Source organism: Hyalella azteca, unplaced genomic scaffold (assembly GCF_000764305.2).
Source record: "Hyalella azteca isolate HAZT.00-mixed unplaced genomic scaffold, Hazt_2.0.2 contig12328, whole genome shotgun sequence".
Taxonomy (NCBI): Eukaryota; Metazoa; Arthropoda; class Malacostraca; order Amphipoda; family Hyalellidae; genus Hyalella; species Hyalella azteca.
Window position 1 is genome coordinate 374,727 of NW_025942288.1, and position 15,088 is coordinate 389,814.

A 15,088-nucleotide genomic window follows, 5' to 3' on the forward strand; every position below is an offset into this window, starting at 1 on the left:
GGTGGTCGAGCCACATAAATAGGCCAAGCCCAAAGTTAGCACTGGAGTCCGCCCTTTCCTAATCACAGAAAGCGCGAACATGCATTATCAACGTAAATAAACAAAACGAAAAACAAAGAGTGATCACTCAAACTTAAATACAGAAAATAGGAAGGAATGGCTTAATACACTCCTACGGATCAAAATTAAACGGATGTTTCCATCAACAAGTCTTTCAGCCAACTCTGCTATTTACACACCCATGCCTAACGATAGGCATGGAGAAAAAGAACAAATTTAGATCCTAAGGAATGTGGAAATTTCTAACACAATGCCGATTGCTCTATAATTGAGAGTTAGATTTATGTAACATGTCTGTACTAACAAGAATATTCTACCTCATTTTACGAAGAATACAGTCAACATTTCTAGCTTCAAACGTATATAAAATTACTTTTATTTAAAGCATTTATTATAGCACAAGCATATGTAAAAACAACGTTCAACAGATGTGCTAGGCAAGACGTACATTGAGCCCCCACCTTTCGACCTCGGCCGAGCCTTCGTGGACTCCAGCTGCACCATTCCCCTCATCTTCCTGCTCACCCCAGGCGCCGACCCCACCAGAGTGTGTTGTGTGCTTTTCGCTTTAATCATAGATCTGCCCGACACACGTTTTTTGGGGCGAGCCATAATTTATTTTCTACTATTTAGTCCACAAGAAAAACGTGTTTTTTTAAGTTTTTTTAAGTATTTTATATTGGATAATCTCACCATATCACAATTTTATAATGATTCAATGAAATTCTTGAATCGAGCAATGCCGATTGCTCTATAATTGAGAGTAAGATTTACGTAACATGTCTGTACTAACAAGAACATTCTACCTCATTTTACGAAGAACATAGTCAACATTTCAAGCTTCAAACGGATAAAAAATTACCTTTATTTCAAACATTTAATATAGCACCAGCATTTGAAAAAAACGTTCAACAGATGTACTCGGCAAGACGTACATCGAGCCCCCACCTTTCGACCTCGGCCGAGCCTTCGTGGACTCCAGCTGCACCATTCCCCTCATCTTCCTGCTCACCCCAGGCGCCGACCCCACCAGCCTTATCCTCAAGTTTGCAGAAGACCAGGTAGAAAATCGTGTATGCAAGTTCACTCATTTGGTTATGTAAATTAATGTAAAACCGTAGATTCCTTTTAAATTCCGCTACTTTACCTCATTGTTATACCAAGTAAAATGAGAAGTTTGTATCGCAATGTTGTCATCTAAGTACGATGTAGAGAAAGTAAAAATTGTTGACATTTGACAGAACTCAGAAACTTCTACATTGCTGATGCGTGTCGCCGAGTGATTCATTCTGCATGTGTGCGTAATGTCAACAGGAAATATCTAAAGGATGAAGATATGTTATAAATCGACCTAAACATGAAGATGACTTGTTGAATTACCGGAGTCGAAAAACTTGGAATCGGGGGAAAGGAAATCAGGGTTAAAAAATGCTATTGTGTCTAGTTAATTCTGTTGGAAAGTTCAGTTATTTTACGATAGAAAAAATCTCAGTAATCGTTTGCCAGAGTGACCACTCGTTTATTTTACTGTGCAATACAAACTGTTCACCAGGGTATGGGGGGCGAGCGTCTACAAGGAGTTTCCCTTGGACAGGGCCAAGGCCCCTTCGCTGCTCGCCTCATAGAAGAGGGCGTGAGGCTCGGCACGTGGGTGCTGCTGCAGAACTGTCACCTCGCCAAGTCCTTCATGCCCGCACTCGAAAAAGTACGCTCATCTACCAAATTTTTTATACTTATTGTTCCTATCTTACGATATTTATTCAGGTATGTTTTCCCTTGAACATTGACATGAGAATTGGGTGTAATTCATTTCACAATAGTAGTCTAAACAATACTTTTGTGTTTGCGTTACTAAAAGTGAAATATATTTTACGAATTATTAAATTCTGCAGTTGTGCGACGATCTAAACCCAGAAACAACGCATCCGGACTTTCGGTTGTGGCTCACGAGTTATCCAGCTGCCCATTTCCCGGTGTCGGTGCTGCAGAACGGGATCAAAATGGTCACTGAGCCTCCGGAGGGACTTAAGGCCAACCTTAAGAGGTGGTTTCCTATTCATTGATGCTCCGGAAATCTGAATGTAGTTTTGCTATTCCTATCACCTCTCGTCTATAATAGTTTCCTGAAGATTCGGAGTTGATCACTTTTTCGTCTAGACGTGAGGCGCTTGGTGAACAACCAAGTCCTCAGAAAGTATGCGCAGAAAGAAATTGATCATAAACGAATCAATAAACTTGAAAATTAATTATGACTATCTAAAAACACTGCAATGCTACGCAATTGCAACGCAACTAACATGAATTTTATAAACAACGTCCGATCTATTTCGTTTATCCACCGCAAATGGGATTTTTTTGCATGAGCGCACTTCATTCGTTTATTATTATCCTTTTATATTATTATATCATTTTTCTGTTCTTATTTGTCTATTTTTCATCCTAATGCTCACTTGAAAGCAATTTCCAAGAAAGATGTTGTATCTATAGAAATTGCATGCTCAGAATGACTTAATCGGTTTTCCATTATTTCTTGCGGGATAAACTAATTCGGAAATCGAATGGTTAAGAAACAGACGCTCTTCCCGTGAAGAATTGACGTAGAACTCCTGATTACCACTGTTACAGAAATTTTTGAAGAAAATTGTTCTGTTCCCATTAACTTGTGAATTGTGTACTGCCAAAGACGAAACTTGTGTATTATCAAAGAACGACCAGAAAAACAATGTATGGCGACAGTATGAAACCACCATTTGTTTGTTCTTGGCAGGCTTTACCTGTCCGACCCGCTCTGTGACCAAGAATTCTTCAGTGGAAGCGGAACAGATTCCGACTTTCGACGCCTGGTGTTCTCCCTGTGCTTCTTCCATGCCGTGGTTCAAGAACGACGGCTCTTTGGTCCGCTGGGCTGGAACATCCCTTACTCCTTCTCCGACACCGACCTGCGCATATCTGCTCAGCAACTCAGGAATCTTATTGCTGCTTATTCTGTCAGTCCTATTGATGCATGTTCTTATGTGCTGACGTTATGATCGATATTAATGTTATTCACAACTTTTTTATAACTCAAAATAAAAATTATTTAATGCTATGCTACATTTTTCTTCCTTCAAATTTAACTACGATTTCACGAAGACATGAATTTTGTAATATTTATTCGTTTCATATATTCATTAGTGTAGACTTTTAGTGTCGTCGCTGAAGAATAGGCCACGCTTGGCCTGTCGCCGAGAATTTTCATTCATTTTAATTGTCAGGGCGTTCCATGGCAAGCTCTTCAGTACTTGACGGCGGAATGCAACTACGGAGGGAAGGTTACGGATGAGAGAGACCGACGAACTCTCGCCATGTTGCTGCAGAGGTTCTGCTGCCCTAAAGTGCTGCTTAGCACCGACTACTACTTCGATGATCAAGGTGATCCCCGCCATACTGTGGCGGAAAGATTATATGTTCAACCATTGGTTTAATGATGCTAAGACTGTAGATTTTTTTGTTTGGCAGTCAATTAGAGGGAAACCGATTTTACGCGAACTGTTCATCGAGCTGTATTCTCATAAGTTAATCGCATGCAGCCCAAATGATATAAATAATTTTATCGTTTTCAGGGGCATACCGCGTACCCTCTGACGGTGACTACGACGATTACCTGCGCCACATTGACGGGTTGCCTCGTGACGCGCCGCCCGACGTCTTCGGTATGAACACCAACGCCAGCATCGCAAAGGACCAAAACGAAACCTGCAAACTATTCGCCGCCGTCCTCGTCACCCAGGTCCTCCTCTCCTTCCTATCCACTACCTCATTTCATACTGCGTGGTTTTTACTGCTTGCTAGGGACCCGGCCCCTAGACTCCTTCCTGTCCTTTTGCTTTGTTAATAATGTATGGTTTTAACCGTTGTCTATATCACCCAGTCCTCTGACTCCTTCCTGTCCTGTTGATTAGTCAATCTTGCATGCTCGATTAATTTCAAGTTACTTGATCAGTTAAAAAAGATCTAAAAAATGTGGATTACAATTTATTGGAAGTTACTAAGTACCAATCAGCAGTCGAATACCATATAAAGATTAGGAATTCGTTTAATGGAAATTCGTTTACTGAATCGAAATTGCAGGCTCAGGTCCCTTTTAAAATTTATTTTGCTGAAGAACTAAGTCCTCAGACTTGGATAAAGATAAAGTTAACCGCGAGAGATAAAGTTAACCGCATATTATGTGGGGTTGTGTATTAACCGAACAAATTATTTGAATCAACTGTAATTACGTCATCTCTCGCTAAAAAATTGAAATTTACTCAAAATTTGACAGGCTCATTCGTGGTAATTCCTTTCTGTATTTATGTGTTTTATCGGGTCAGTCGTCATCGTTGTCGGCGGGAGCGGAGAGCTCGGGTGGAGGTGAGAGTGAGGTGCTCTCGAAGACATGCAGTGACATCATCAAGCGACTGCCAGCGCTGTTCAACATCGACGCCGCTCTTGTGAAGTTCCCGCCCCGTCACGAGCAGAGCCTCAACACGGTGCTTGTCCAGGAGATGTGCCGCTACAACAACCTCCTCGATATCATCGTATCTAGTCTGGACTCGGTCACAAAGGCTCTTGCTGGTACGACTGAAAATTTCACATGAATTAATGACACATTGACAGGCCCTGAGGATTTTCTAATCACAAAATATTTACAAAATTCAACGGTACAAAACTCAATGAAGGGTGTATAAAGGTGAGGGACTGCAGTTGAATTATGGTGTAGGGTTTCTTTTGAGAAACTAAACCCATTCATCTGAAATTTATTCACTTTATATTAGACTTAAATTTACTTTATTTTTAGATTTAGATAAATGCATTACATAACATAACATAGTGAAGTCGGCGCTAAAGTGTAGGCCTGATGTGGCCTGTCGCCGATTCTTTTCCTTTTCGTGCCTTGTTCATAGATCTAAATTACACCGGGTTCGATAAGGAGCTAGGCATTTCAAATCTGAACATATATTTTTCCATAGCTTTATCTAGTTATTCTAGTCTGTTCTTGAACGCGTTCATACTTGGAGCGCCAACGATGTCATTGGGGAGGCTGTTCCACATGCCGGTGATCATTTAGTTGTTTCTAGAAACGTTTTCTGACCCATAACTTTTAAATTCGACCAATTTCGACCCAAATTGCTCTCAATTTCACGAAAGTATGGAATATTTCCATCAGCTTGATTTTCTTACTAAAATAATTGTCCTTGTTAATCAGGTTTGATTTATAATTGAATAATTATAACTTTATTGCAACGTTCCCGTTCATTATATAAAATGGACCTGCATTGCAATTATATTTGCGTTTTGATGCAGGCGGAATAAATTTGAGTAATAATTCTGGCCATTTCAAAGTATTTTGAAATTCATTTTTCATGGTAAAGCTCATGTTAAACATATCTCTCTTTTACATCTTTCGAACGACTTCGAATTCTTCTTACAGTAGCTTTAATTTAACAGTAGCTTACGGTAATTTAACAATAGCTTTAATGCACTGCTTTAACAGTAGCTTTACTGTAAAGCAGTGGTTCACTAAGTGGGCGATATCGCCCTCCATAGGGGCGGTGGAAAGATTTTGGGTGGCGGTAAGAAAGAAAAGGGCGAAAGGGGGGCGGTAGGGGGGCGGCAGTCCGAAGTCGAAGTCAGAACAGAAGTTCGAACGTTTGTTTGACGATTTGTACACAACACGAGCAGCACATGACTCCCAGCGATGGTTTTTTCACCCAGATATGTTTTTTAACCTCTCCTGGGTTTACGTCTCAGACAAATTAACGGCCGGACTCGCGGCCGGTCTCACAGCCAATTTCCAAATTCAATGATCAAGTGATATCTCTCTAACTAATGAGCTTAACTCGCTGAAACTTGGTACACGTATTCATTAGAGCCTAACGGTAATGTTTAGCACGTGAAAATTTTTTAATTTGCCTTCATTTGCTTTTGCCATAGTTATGTTAGTTACCTGACCTCAGCAACGGTGATGTTTAGCTCGTTACAATTTTTTTCGGTTTTGCCTTCGTTTTCGGGTTATACGGCTATACGTAAACGGCTCTTGGATGAACCGGCCGGTAGAAAAGCAGGTCGTTTCTCCTGTATCTGAATAACTCGCGAACGAAAGCCAAATTGAAAAATTGTCACAAGTTAAACATCACTGTTGGGAGGTTAGGTATTTATATACAAAGTTTCGTTGAAATCTGTTCAGTAGTTTAGAAGAAATTTTTTGATCGCCACAAATTTAAGCGACAAATTACCCGGCGATACGGGCCGAATATAAAGAAGTGTGAAATCAAGAATGACAGTGAAATGTAAAAAAAAAACACAAACGAAGGTAAATAAGAAAAAATTTAGAAGCTAAAAAATCACCGTTTGGTAGTTAGGAATGTATATTCAAAATTTCGTTCAAATCTGGGGCCATACTTTCAAAACTCGCTAAGTGAACGTAAGTACTTACGCTCTATTTTCTCGTCTATTATTGGTGGATTTTGCTTGAAAGGCCGTCATTGACTGGCTGATGAACTTACGATCTCATAACTTTTTTTGAAAGTATAGGCCCTTTTCAGTATTTTTGGGAGAAATTCTTTGATCACTGCGAATTTCGGCCTGTATCGCAATATAACTAACGAATGAAGGTAAAATTTACAATTTTTCCCATGCTAAACATCACCGTTAGGTTTTGATGAATACATGTTCCAAGTTTCATTGAGCTGCATTCATTAGTTTGGGAGATATTACTTGATAATTGAATTTGGAGATTAGTCGTGAGACCGGCCACGAGTCCGGCCGTAAATTTGCGCGAGACGTGCTAGGTTTCTAGTGCTGAAACGGTTAAAACAGCTGAAAAACATATTGGTTCACTAAATGGGGTTCTATTTGCGAAATATACATTTGTGTTTGACCTTTATCTTTTGAAACTGCAGCGTACTAAATCTCAAGAAAGAGGCGTATGTTTTTATATGTGTCTGTGAGGGGCGCTAGAAATTCACTAGGGAGCCAAAGGGGGCGCCAGCCTGAAAAAGTTTGGGAACCACTGCTGTAAAGTAATTATCTTCGAATCATTTCAACTCCAGGAAGTGAGAGCTTAACCGAAGAAACCGAAGAGGTCCTGAGAAGCATCCGTACAGGTCGGGTGCCGCAGCTGTGGCTGGCCAAGTCTTATCCCACGCTAAAAAGTCTTGGCTTCTACATTGAAGATTTGTGTGAGAGGCTCAGTTTCTTACAGGTGCGTCAAGCAACAAATTCTTTCTAGTTGTTATTTTGAGATTAGAGGTTCTCGGGGCTCAGTTTTTTTTTTAACTCATGCGCAGCGACTCATGAATTTGAAACTTTTATTTTGTGAGAAATGGACATTTTTGGGAGCCGTACTGTCTCAACTTCAACGAATGCAGTTAATAATTTCTTTCTTTTAATGCTGCCCGCTTTTACTATTTGGTTAGGGTTTTACAATCGTTCTTAATATTTTAATGATTCATATCTTTTCCCCCATTTAGGTGGAACCCATCGGAATTATAATTATGTATCGAAATTATAAATTCTTCCACTCCCATTAACTAAGAGCGAATTTTAGAGCCACCTCTGATTTATTTCTGTTAGAGATAGTAGAAAACCACCTTGTTTTAAAGCTCTCCATTACCTAAATTCCGAAGTGTTCAATATTATTCTTTAAATAGTTTCGCCTGTTGCTAAGTTCAATTTCTATTTCGATGTTCAGTATTCGTCATCATCAACAATGAGATAATCGGATCACATTTTATAGCTGTACAAATTAGTTCTAGTTATATAGTTTTACTAACAGAATAATATCTTACATTTCAACACTAGAGTTGGTTCACTGACGGCATGCCAAGAGTGTTCTGGCTGTCAGGATTTTTCTTCACTCAATCCTTCCTGACTGCGGTGCTGCAGAACCACGCCCGCACCCATGGCGTCTCGATAGACCAGCTCGAGTTCAGCTTCACTGTGAGATCAATAATTTTAATGACTTCTATTGTCGGATATTATAGCGTAATATTTAAATATTCTGATTTATCTGTTTTTAAATTGTTTGCAATCAATACGTTAATATTTCTGCTTTACTCCTTCTCCACAAAAATAAATAATATTTCTGTTTTCCGTTCCTATTTAACCGAATAATTTGAATCAATCTTATAATTATTCAAAAACCTCTTGTCTTCATCTTTGTAAACCTTAATTAGGTCACTCAATTTTTCAAAGCAGCACTTGTATCATCTACCACGAATCATCTACCACGAAATCACACGAATATCTACCTTCCCAAAACTCATCTTTGCGCTCAATAAACTTTTGCTTAAACTTTGCAAATTGATACTAAAAAATACCTAAATGATATATCATCAGATTCTGAAGGAGGCCCCGCAGGCGGACGTGTCAACAGGCGCCGTTATTAATGGACTCTTCCTGGAGGGCGCCCGCTGGTGCCCTGAGCTGCAGCGTCTTGAAGAGGCGCTGCCCAGGAAGCTGCACGACACCTTGCCCCCCGTCAGCTATTATATCATTATCATTAAAAAATACCTCAAATAACAGACCATAGCACTTCTATTTGTATTAGTATAAGTAGCGCGTATTCTATTTTATTTTATTAAACTGTCCCGTTTGAATGATTTTATCCATGATAATATGTAAGTGAATTTAATCTCTACTGCCAGCGCAGTTCCTCCAATTTCTCGAAATTGTCCTTTATCTAACAGCTTTTACAAAGATTTCCCAAACTTTTCTTGGGAATTTTTTTTTCAAAAGTGGATTCCCAATGTTTTGTTTTGCACTTCACAAATACAAAATAACCTATACATTGCCCAGGTTGTTAAAAAGACCTTTGATTACTCGAGTGATTTGGACTGGATGCGAGCTAGAATCCGGCAAGTCCCTATTTCACACTTAAGTTCGTATTCTTTCCGTGGTCGAGCACGCTAGAAGGCATAGTAGTCTGCGAAGTTAATGTTTCAAGCCACGGCGCCGTAGATCTACAGCAAAATCACCAGCAAGTCTCAGCTTTAATTATGATGTCTAAAGCAAGGATAATTTAAGATCTATATTAGTGGCCACCGGTGCCTCCAGGTGGACAAGGAGCAAATATTACTAGTAGCGTTTATTATTATATTTTTATTTATATTATTTAATATTATTTTATATGTTATAATAATAATATTATTATAACATATTTATTAATAATAATATTATATTATTATTATTATTTATATTATTATTATTACGAGTAGCGTTGTACACCACAGGTTTGGCTGCAGCCCGTCGAGCGCGCCAGCACCAGCACCTCAGCTACGTACTCGTGTCCCGTGTACAAGACCAGCGGGCGGCGTGGCGAGCTCACCACCACCGGTCACTCTACCAACTACATCCTGAGTGTAGACCTTCCCACCGCCCTATATATTATTATTATTACGAGTAGCGTTGTACACCACAGGTTTGGCTGCAGCCCGTCGAGCGCGCCAGCACCAGCACCTCAGCTACGTACTCTTGTCCCGTGTACAAGACCAGCGGGCGGCGTGGCGAGCTCACCACCACCGGTCACTCTACCAACTACATCCTGAGTGTAGACCTTCCCACCGCCCTCCCACCCGAGCACTGGGTGCTGCGGGGTGTTGCTTTACTTTGCTCCCTTGCAGACTAGCTGTCACTAATACTGACTGCGAAAAATTAACTTTAAATAAATAACAATTGATGACTGCGAGGCTAACTGATCCGCTGTCTGAATGTGTGCTCTCTTTTGATTTACAATGTCTCAATATAAAATTATTATTATATAAAGGACTGCAGGAACTATATTTAAAACAAGCGTAGGCAACTGCCTATATATTCTCATACTAATTGACAAATTAAAAAATGATTAAAATGATTACAATGATTTTAATACTTTCACTAAATTAACTGAGTTGTTTCAAACGTTATGCGCTGCTTTAACAACTACTTTACTTTCATTTGCCTCTATACTTTAATCTCTTCAATGTAACCTTTAAATTACTTTTCGGTTTAGTTTGTCAGTATAATTAGGTTCTCTTTCCCTATTCCCTCTCCGCTGCTATGCTTATGTATGTATTTATCTTCATGGTTTGTTCCCATTGTTCCTTAGCGTCTTTGGCGCGTGTGTGGTTGGGACCTCGTCGATCACGATGGTCTCTCGACTGAGAGTTTACGATAGAGAAAAAGAAGGTCGGGCTAATGGCTTTGCATGGAAAAAATTTTTGCAGCGAGAGAAATGTCTAAAAAATTATTTACAACGTAATTCATCAGGAAATTAGTTTTGTTCGCGAGCAAGAAGGATAATGAATTACCATCTCGTTGTGATGAATGATCATCTGCAATGGCTCCCGCAAAAAAATGTTATAAAAATGCTTTATAATTACGTTATAGTCTGCAAAATAATATGAGAAGTAATACGTAGATTGTTGTGGAATTGAATATGTCTCAAATTGGCGATGAGGTAATGCAAATTCGCTATTCCTACCTTTCAAAGTTTTATGTTCGAAACGAAAGCGCTGAATGTTTTCAGAATTAAATGCTTGACTTTTGAATTAATTATCTTTATTATTGTGATTTAAACCTTAAAGTGTTTAAAGTTGAAGTAAGCTATTTACCAACTGAATAATTTGTATTTTATTTGAGAATATCACTACAAATGATTAATGAGTTTTCTTGGACCGCCTCCAAACAAATTTGTTTCATAAGTAAACCAAATGACAAAATCATCTATGCGAGTTATCTTTCAAAAATAATATAACCTGTAATAATGAGACTTTTCGCAGTTGCGATTAATTCAATACTTATTGACGACACACGCCTATGTTGACAGTAAAACTTTTTTTTTCATAGTTTTTGATACGATGTTATATCATAGGAATGCTTAGTTTGGACTTGTGAATCCAATGGGAAAGAAAAAATGCTCAAGTCGCCCAAAATTCGGCTGGAACACCTACAATGATGAAGAATAATCACCTTGCTGTGGCTGCGTCTGTAGCTTAGCATTGAACGATGCTGTAATTGTTGCATCAGCTGCAAGTGCATTGTAACATAAATACTTTAGACCCTGAAGTAAGAATTGTTACTTCTTCACCTTACTCGAAATCTTCCTCGAATGTGAGAATCTAACAATACTCACTTGGTCTCCCTAGCACGAATGTTTACTCAGAGCGCGGTGACGCCTGCCCTCTGTAAACGAAAGCTGCTCCTATTGTCATCATTCTGCTCGAACTTGTAAGTCGCGATCGGCTATAAACGGCCACTTTGTTACCATTCTGTCTTCGCGTAAACGGGAGTCATGGTTACATGTAATGAAGCCCTTGGCAAAGTTGACAAAACTCGAGTTTATTGATTGCTTTCAAACTAAGCATGCGGTGTGGTGATGCATCACAGCGGCCGAGATGTGGCCTAGAAAGCAAGGTCCTTTTATTTAATTCAAAATAATAGTCTTTATTATTGACGCTTTATTCGCTTTGTATAAGATTGTCTGTTCTCTCGTTGAACTACCATATGCATAGTTGAAATTAACTTTATTTACTTGGTTTTTGTGAGTTTACATAAAAGTAAATTACGAGTATTCGAAATTTTTTGGAATGGATCACGCCCAAGGAATTCGTCAAGAATTTAGTCGTCTAAAAATTGCCGCTTAACGAATTTGACTGAAAAAGCATGTATGGATTTTGAAATTTTCGCTAGATCCGGAAAATAATAATAGAAATTCATTTCCTATCTCAACATGTTAATCACACGACAACATGAATTGATTTGAAAACCTTTATAGAATTGCACATGAATTTCAGCAAAATAAAATGAAACTGGTGCAATCAACCGAGCATGGACAGTAAATCGCAGGGCCGAAGTTGTCCCAATTTCCCAGTTTTGCCTTCAAGCATCCAATGTGAAGTTCTCGCATCGCATCACATGTCATCGCTGCGATAAAATCTCACGTGAATTGATACTTGACCAGTTCACACCATAGGAATGACAGGAGAAGTCATACACTCAAATGTATCAGAAATTATGCAATATTTTTCATTTATTCTCTGCTGGAGTTGAACGAATTTTTAAGTTAATCATTTGAACCTGTGACCGGAATTACTCATCCTTTATATAAGAAAAACTTCGTCGAGGGTTAATGTATTCGTAATCAGAGGGTTAAATCAGACAGTAGATTTTCCATAGTACAGCAGATTTAAATTACGTACTTTTCATTGGAATGCAAGTCCTATTCATTTGAATGATCTTGAAATAACGTTTTTTGTCGAAATGCTAAAATCGTTAATGCATTTGGTAAATTAACTCAAACGAAGCAGTTTGTTGAGGACAGATTCATTTGCATCTGAATGTTAACATTAAATTCCGTCTGAATAAGAACATATCAGCGAAATACTAGGTGAAGATTATTAGCTATATATGAGGTCACAACATCAAAACTTGTAGAAACGCCATTCTTTTGCTTCCGGCCAAGAAACCCGTTTTTCATTTTGAGTGTAGGTAATTCGAGTGAAAATATTCAGAATTAACTCGGTCTGCAGTCAAAATAAAAGCGGCAAATATTGAATTGCCCAATAATAATTCATGGCAGTGCTAATCATACTATTGAGTCAGCTTCCACGAGCCAAATACAATCATTATCAGAACAGTTGGAACAGAATCGGCCTTATAGGATGCATGTATTTACCACAATCGCATGAAGTCATCAAAGATGTCGCTAGAATAATAAAATATGTTCCGAATTTTAGACAATCTCTGAAGCTCTCTTTTTTAATTTGCTTTAAAGAGTTTTTGGATGCAGCTGCTCTTCCCCAATCCTTAATATATGGTGGAAAGACAGCGTTCAATGATGAAGAATGCAGAAACATCAATTCGGATACTCGTGGAATAAAAAAAAGAGCACTGGCTACACTGCCCAAAGTTAATTTCTTTTTTAATCATCCCTCAAATTGCAAGATAAGTTTATATTATGTTTTTTATTCGAGGCTTGCGTGGGTGAGACGCTTGCGTCAGAGACAGCTTGTTTACCTTGCCAGCAGCTGCGTAGCCGTGGCTGCAGACGGTCTCTGACCGTAGAGTGAGAAGGTTGTGCATGCGCGAGTTCTGGAGCTCCATGACTTGCGAGATGCGAAAGACTGACGTGCAAATTCAATCTGGAGAAATTTTTACGTGGAACTAATAGTAACAGAAATGCTTCTTCATGTGTTTTTTTTTTATTTTAATATATGAGTCTCTGTAAATTGCCCAAATCTACATGCATGGATAGTTAAATCCGCAAAATTGTTTCATGGGAGAATTACTGTTTTACCTGGTGATATTCAATTGCTTTGAATATTCATAACTTTTTTAGCATTGTACTGTGGACAGTTATGAAACCACGGAGCCTACAGTTATTTTTTATGCGTTATTATGTTTTATTGCCATATACTGGATAAATTCACTTCTAAATCTGATTTCTTATATATATACTGCTGCTACCATTGATCGAAGTCTATAGCAAAAGTAAGTAATATTTTTTACTTTAACGTTTTCCAAAAATTTCAAAACTTCGTCGTCGCGCGAAATAATTCTTCGCTCCGCACTAGTCACTATATCCGCTAATGCTTCTCACACTGTCATCTTCGCAGGATTTTTCCACTTTACATGATACCATTCCAATATTGTATATACTGTTAGGGTTTTAATTGAAGACATTTTTTGAAATTTTAGGTTTAGAGACGATCTTACTGTTCACGTCGAACTTCTATTTCTGATTATTCAAGAAACATGCTTTAAAATCTCACGAGCGAGCGAAGAGTTTAAACCAAAGTTTTATAGCAAATTGCTGCATCGTTACTCACGTATTTCTTCACAATCATGCTATAAAAAGTACCCAAGTGTTTGTTTTCTAAGCTTTTCTACCAGGAAAACCTGTTCACGAACATACTCTCGAATAAACCATAGATATTTTTGCCAGCTCATCGTTCCGCCTTAGAAAAGCTCGCCTAGGTGCCCTCAGAGCTCAGCTTGAAGCATCATGGACAGCTTTATTGAGGCTCTGAGTGAGAAGTATAAACCAATTTACTGCTTTGCACTCAGGACCAAATGAAGGCATTTGTTGCTTGGCTCTAATTCCGAGTATGGGGCATTTTTGAGGCCAGTGACCTGGTCATGGGTGAGATAGGCCAGCGGTTAATTAAAGGAAATTCGGGGTTTAAGGCTAATGCATACTGATTGAAAAAATATAACTTAGTACTCACTGCAGTGAGTGGCAGAGAGCGCATTTTCTCGTCGATGAAACGTGAAGTCACGGACGGGCAGACAGACGGACGGACATGACGAGCACAATAGTGCATTTTTTCCATAAATGAGAAAATGCGCTAAAAAGACACGTTAAACTCCAAATTTAATATCGAACATAAAACTCTTATAAGGCTCTCGCTTGAAAATATATAAAAAATATTTAGTTATTAAATTTATGTACACAAATAAAAAAATTAATTTAAAATTTTTGGCCCAATCATTGCCTCACTCTTTTGCAAGGCCCAACTATTCTCCCACTAAGAAAATGTTTTCAAGTAAGCAGTTAAAATCACGACACGATAAGTATCGTGGATACACGCCCGAACAGCCACTTGCTAGTATATATTTGCTACGCCTGACTTCCACCACACAAACACTCAAACTTTGACAAATATATCATAAGATGCTGCAAACATATGTAAACTAATTCTCATTTTCAGTATGATGGGCATTTTATCCCAGGTTATTTAGCCCACCCTGAGCCATTTTTAGTAATGGAAGTCATACTTATATATTTATTTAACGTAAGTTTATACGACACGATCCTTACATAACTCCATTAACAGTGTAACTTACGTTCTATCTATATATATACATACCTATGCTGCACTGAATGTTGTTGATTGCGGCCAAGATTGTTGAATAGGGAGAATATTCATTTAGATTGTACGATGCGATTATAAGCAGTCATGTACCTCCAGAGTAACGTTAATCGCTTAGATTATGTTATGCGGTTGCTACTAACCCTAACTCTAGT

The 15,088-nt window shown here is 38.6% G+C and overlaps 1 protein-coding gene across 1 annotated transcript in view; it reads left to right on the plus strand.

Annotated features, from left to right (window-relative positions):
- Window positions 1–10,864, plus strand: part of LOC108669505 (dynein axonemal heavy chain 7-like) — a 65,519-nt gene extending 54,655 nt beyond the window's left edge. The window contains exons 66-77 of the mRNA XM_047883230.1: window positions 976–1,121; window positions 1,613–1,765; window positions 1,953–2,104; window positions 2,828–3,047; window positions 3,315–3,471; window positions 3,663–3,829; window positions 4,413–4,656; window positions 7,134–7,285; window positions 7,885–8,022; window positions 8,422–8,562; window positions 9,315–9,458; window positions 9,503–10,864. Of these exons, the coding sequence (XP_047739186.1) occupies window positions 976–1,121; window positions 1,613–1,765; window positions 1,953–2,104; window positions 2,828–3,047; window positions 3,315–3,471; window positions 3,663–3,829; window positions 4,413–4,656; window positions 7,134–7,285; window positions 7,885–8,022; window positions 8,422–8,562; window positions 9,315–9,458; window positions 9,503–9,709 (2,021 nt within the window). The 3' untranslated portion in view covers window positions 9,710–10,864. The remainder of the gene's footprint in view (window positions 1–975; window positions 1,122–1,612; window positions 1,766–1,952; window positions 2,105–2,827; window positions 3,048–3,314; window positions 3,472–3,662; window positions 3,830–4,412; window positions 4,657–7,133; window positions 7,286–7,884; window positions 8,023–8,421; window positions 8,563–9,314; window positions 9,459–9,502) is intronic.
- Window positions 10,865–15,088: the final 4,224 nt, after the last annotated feature.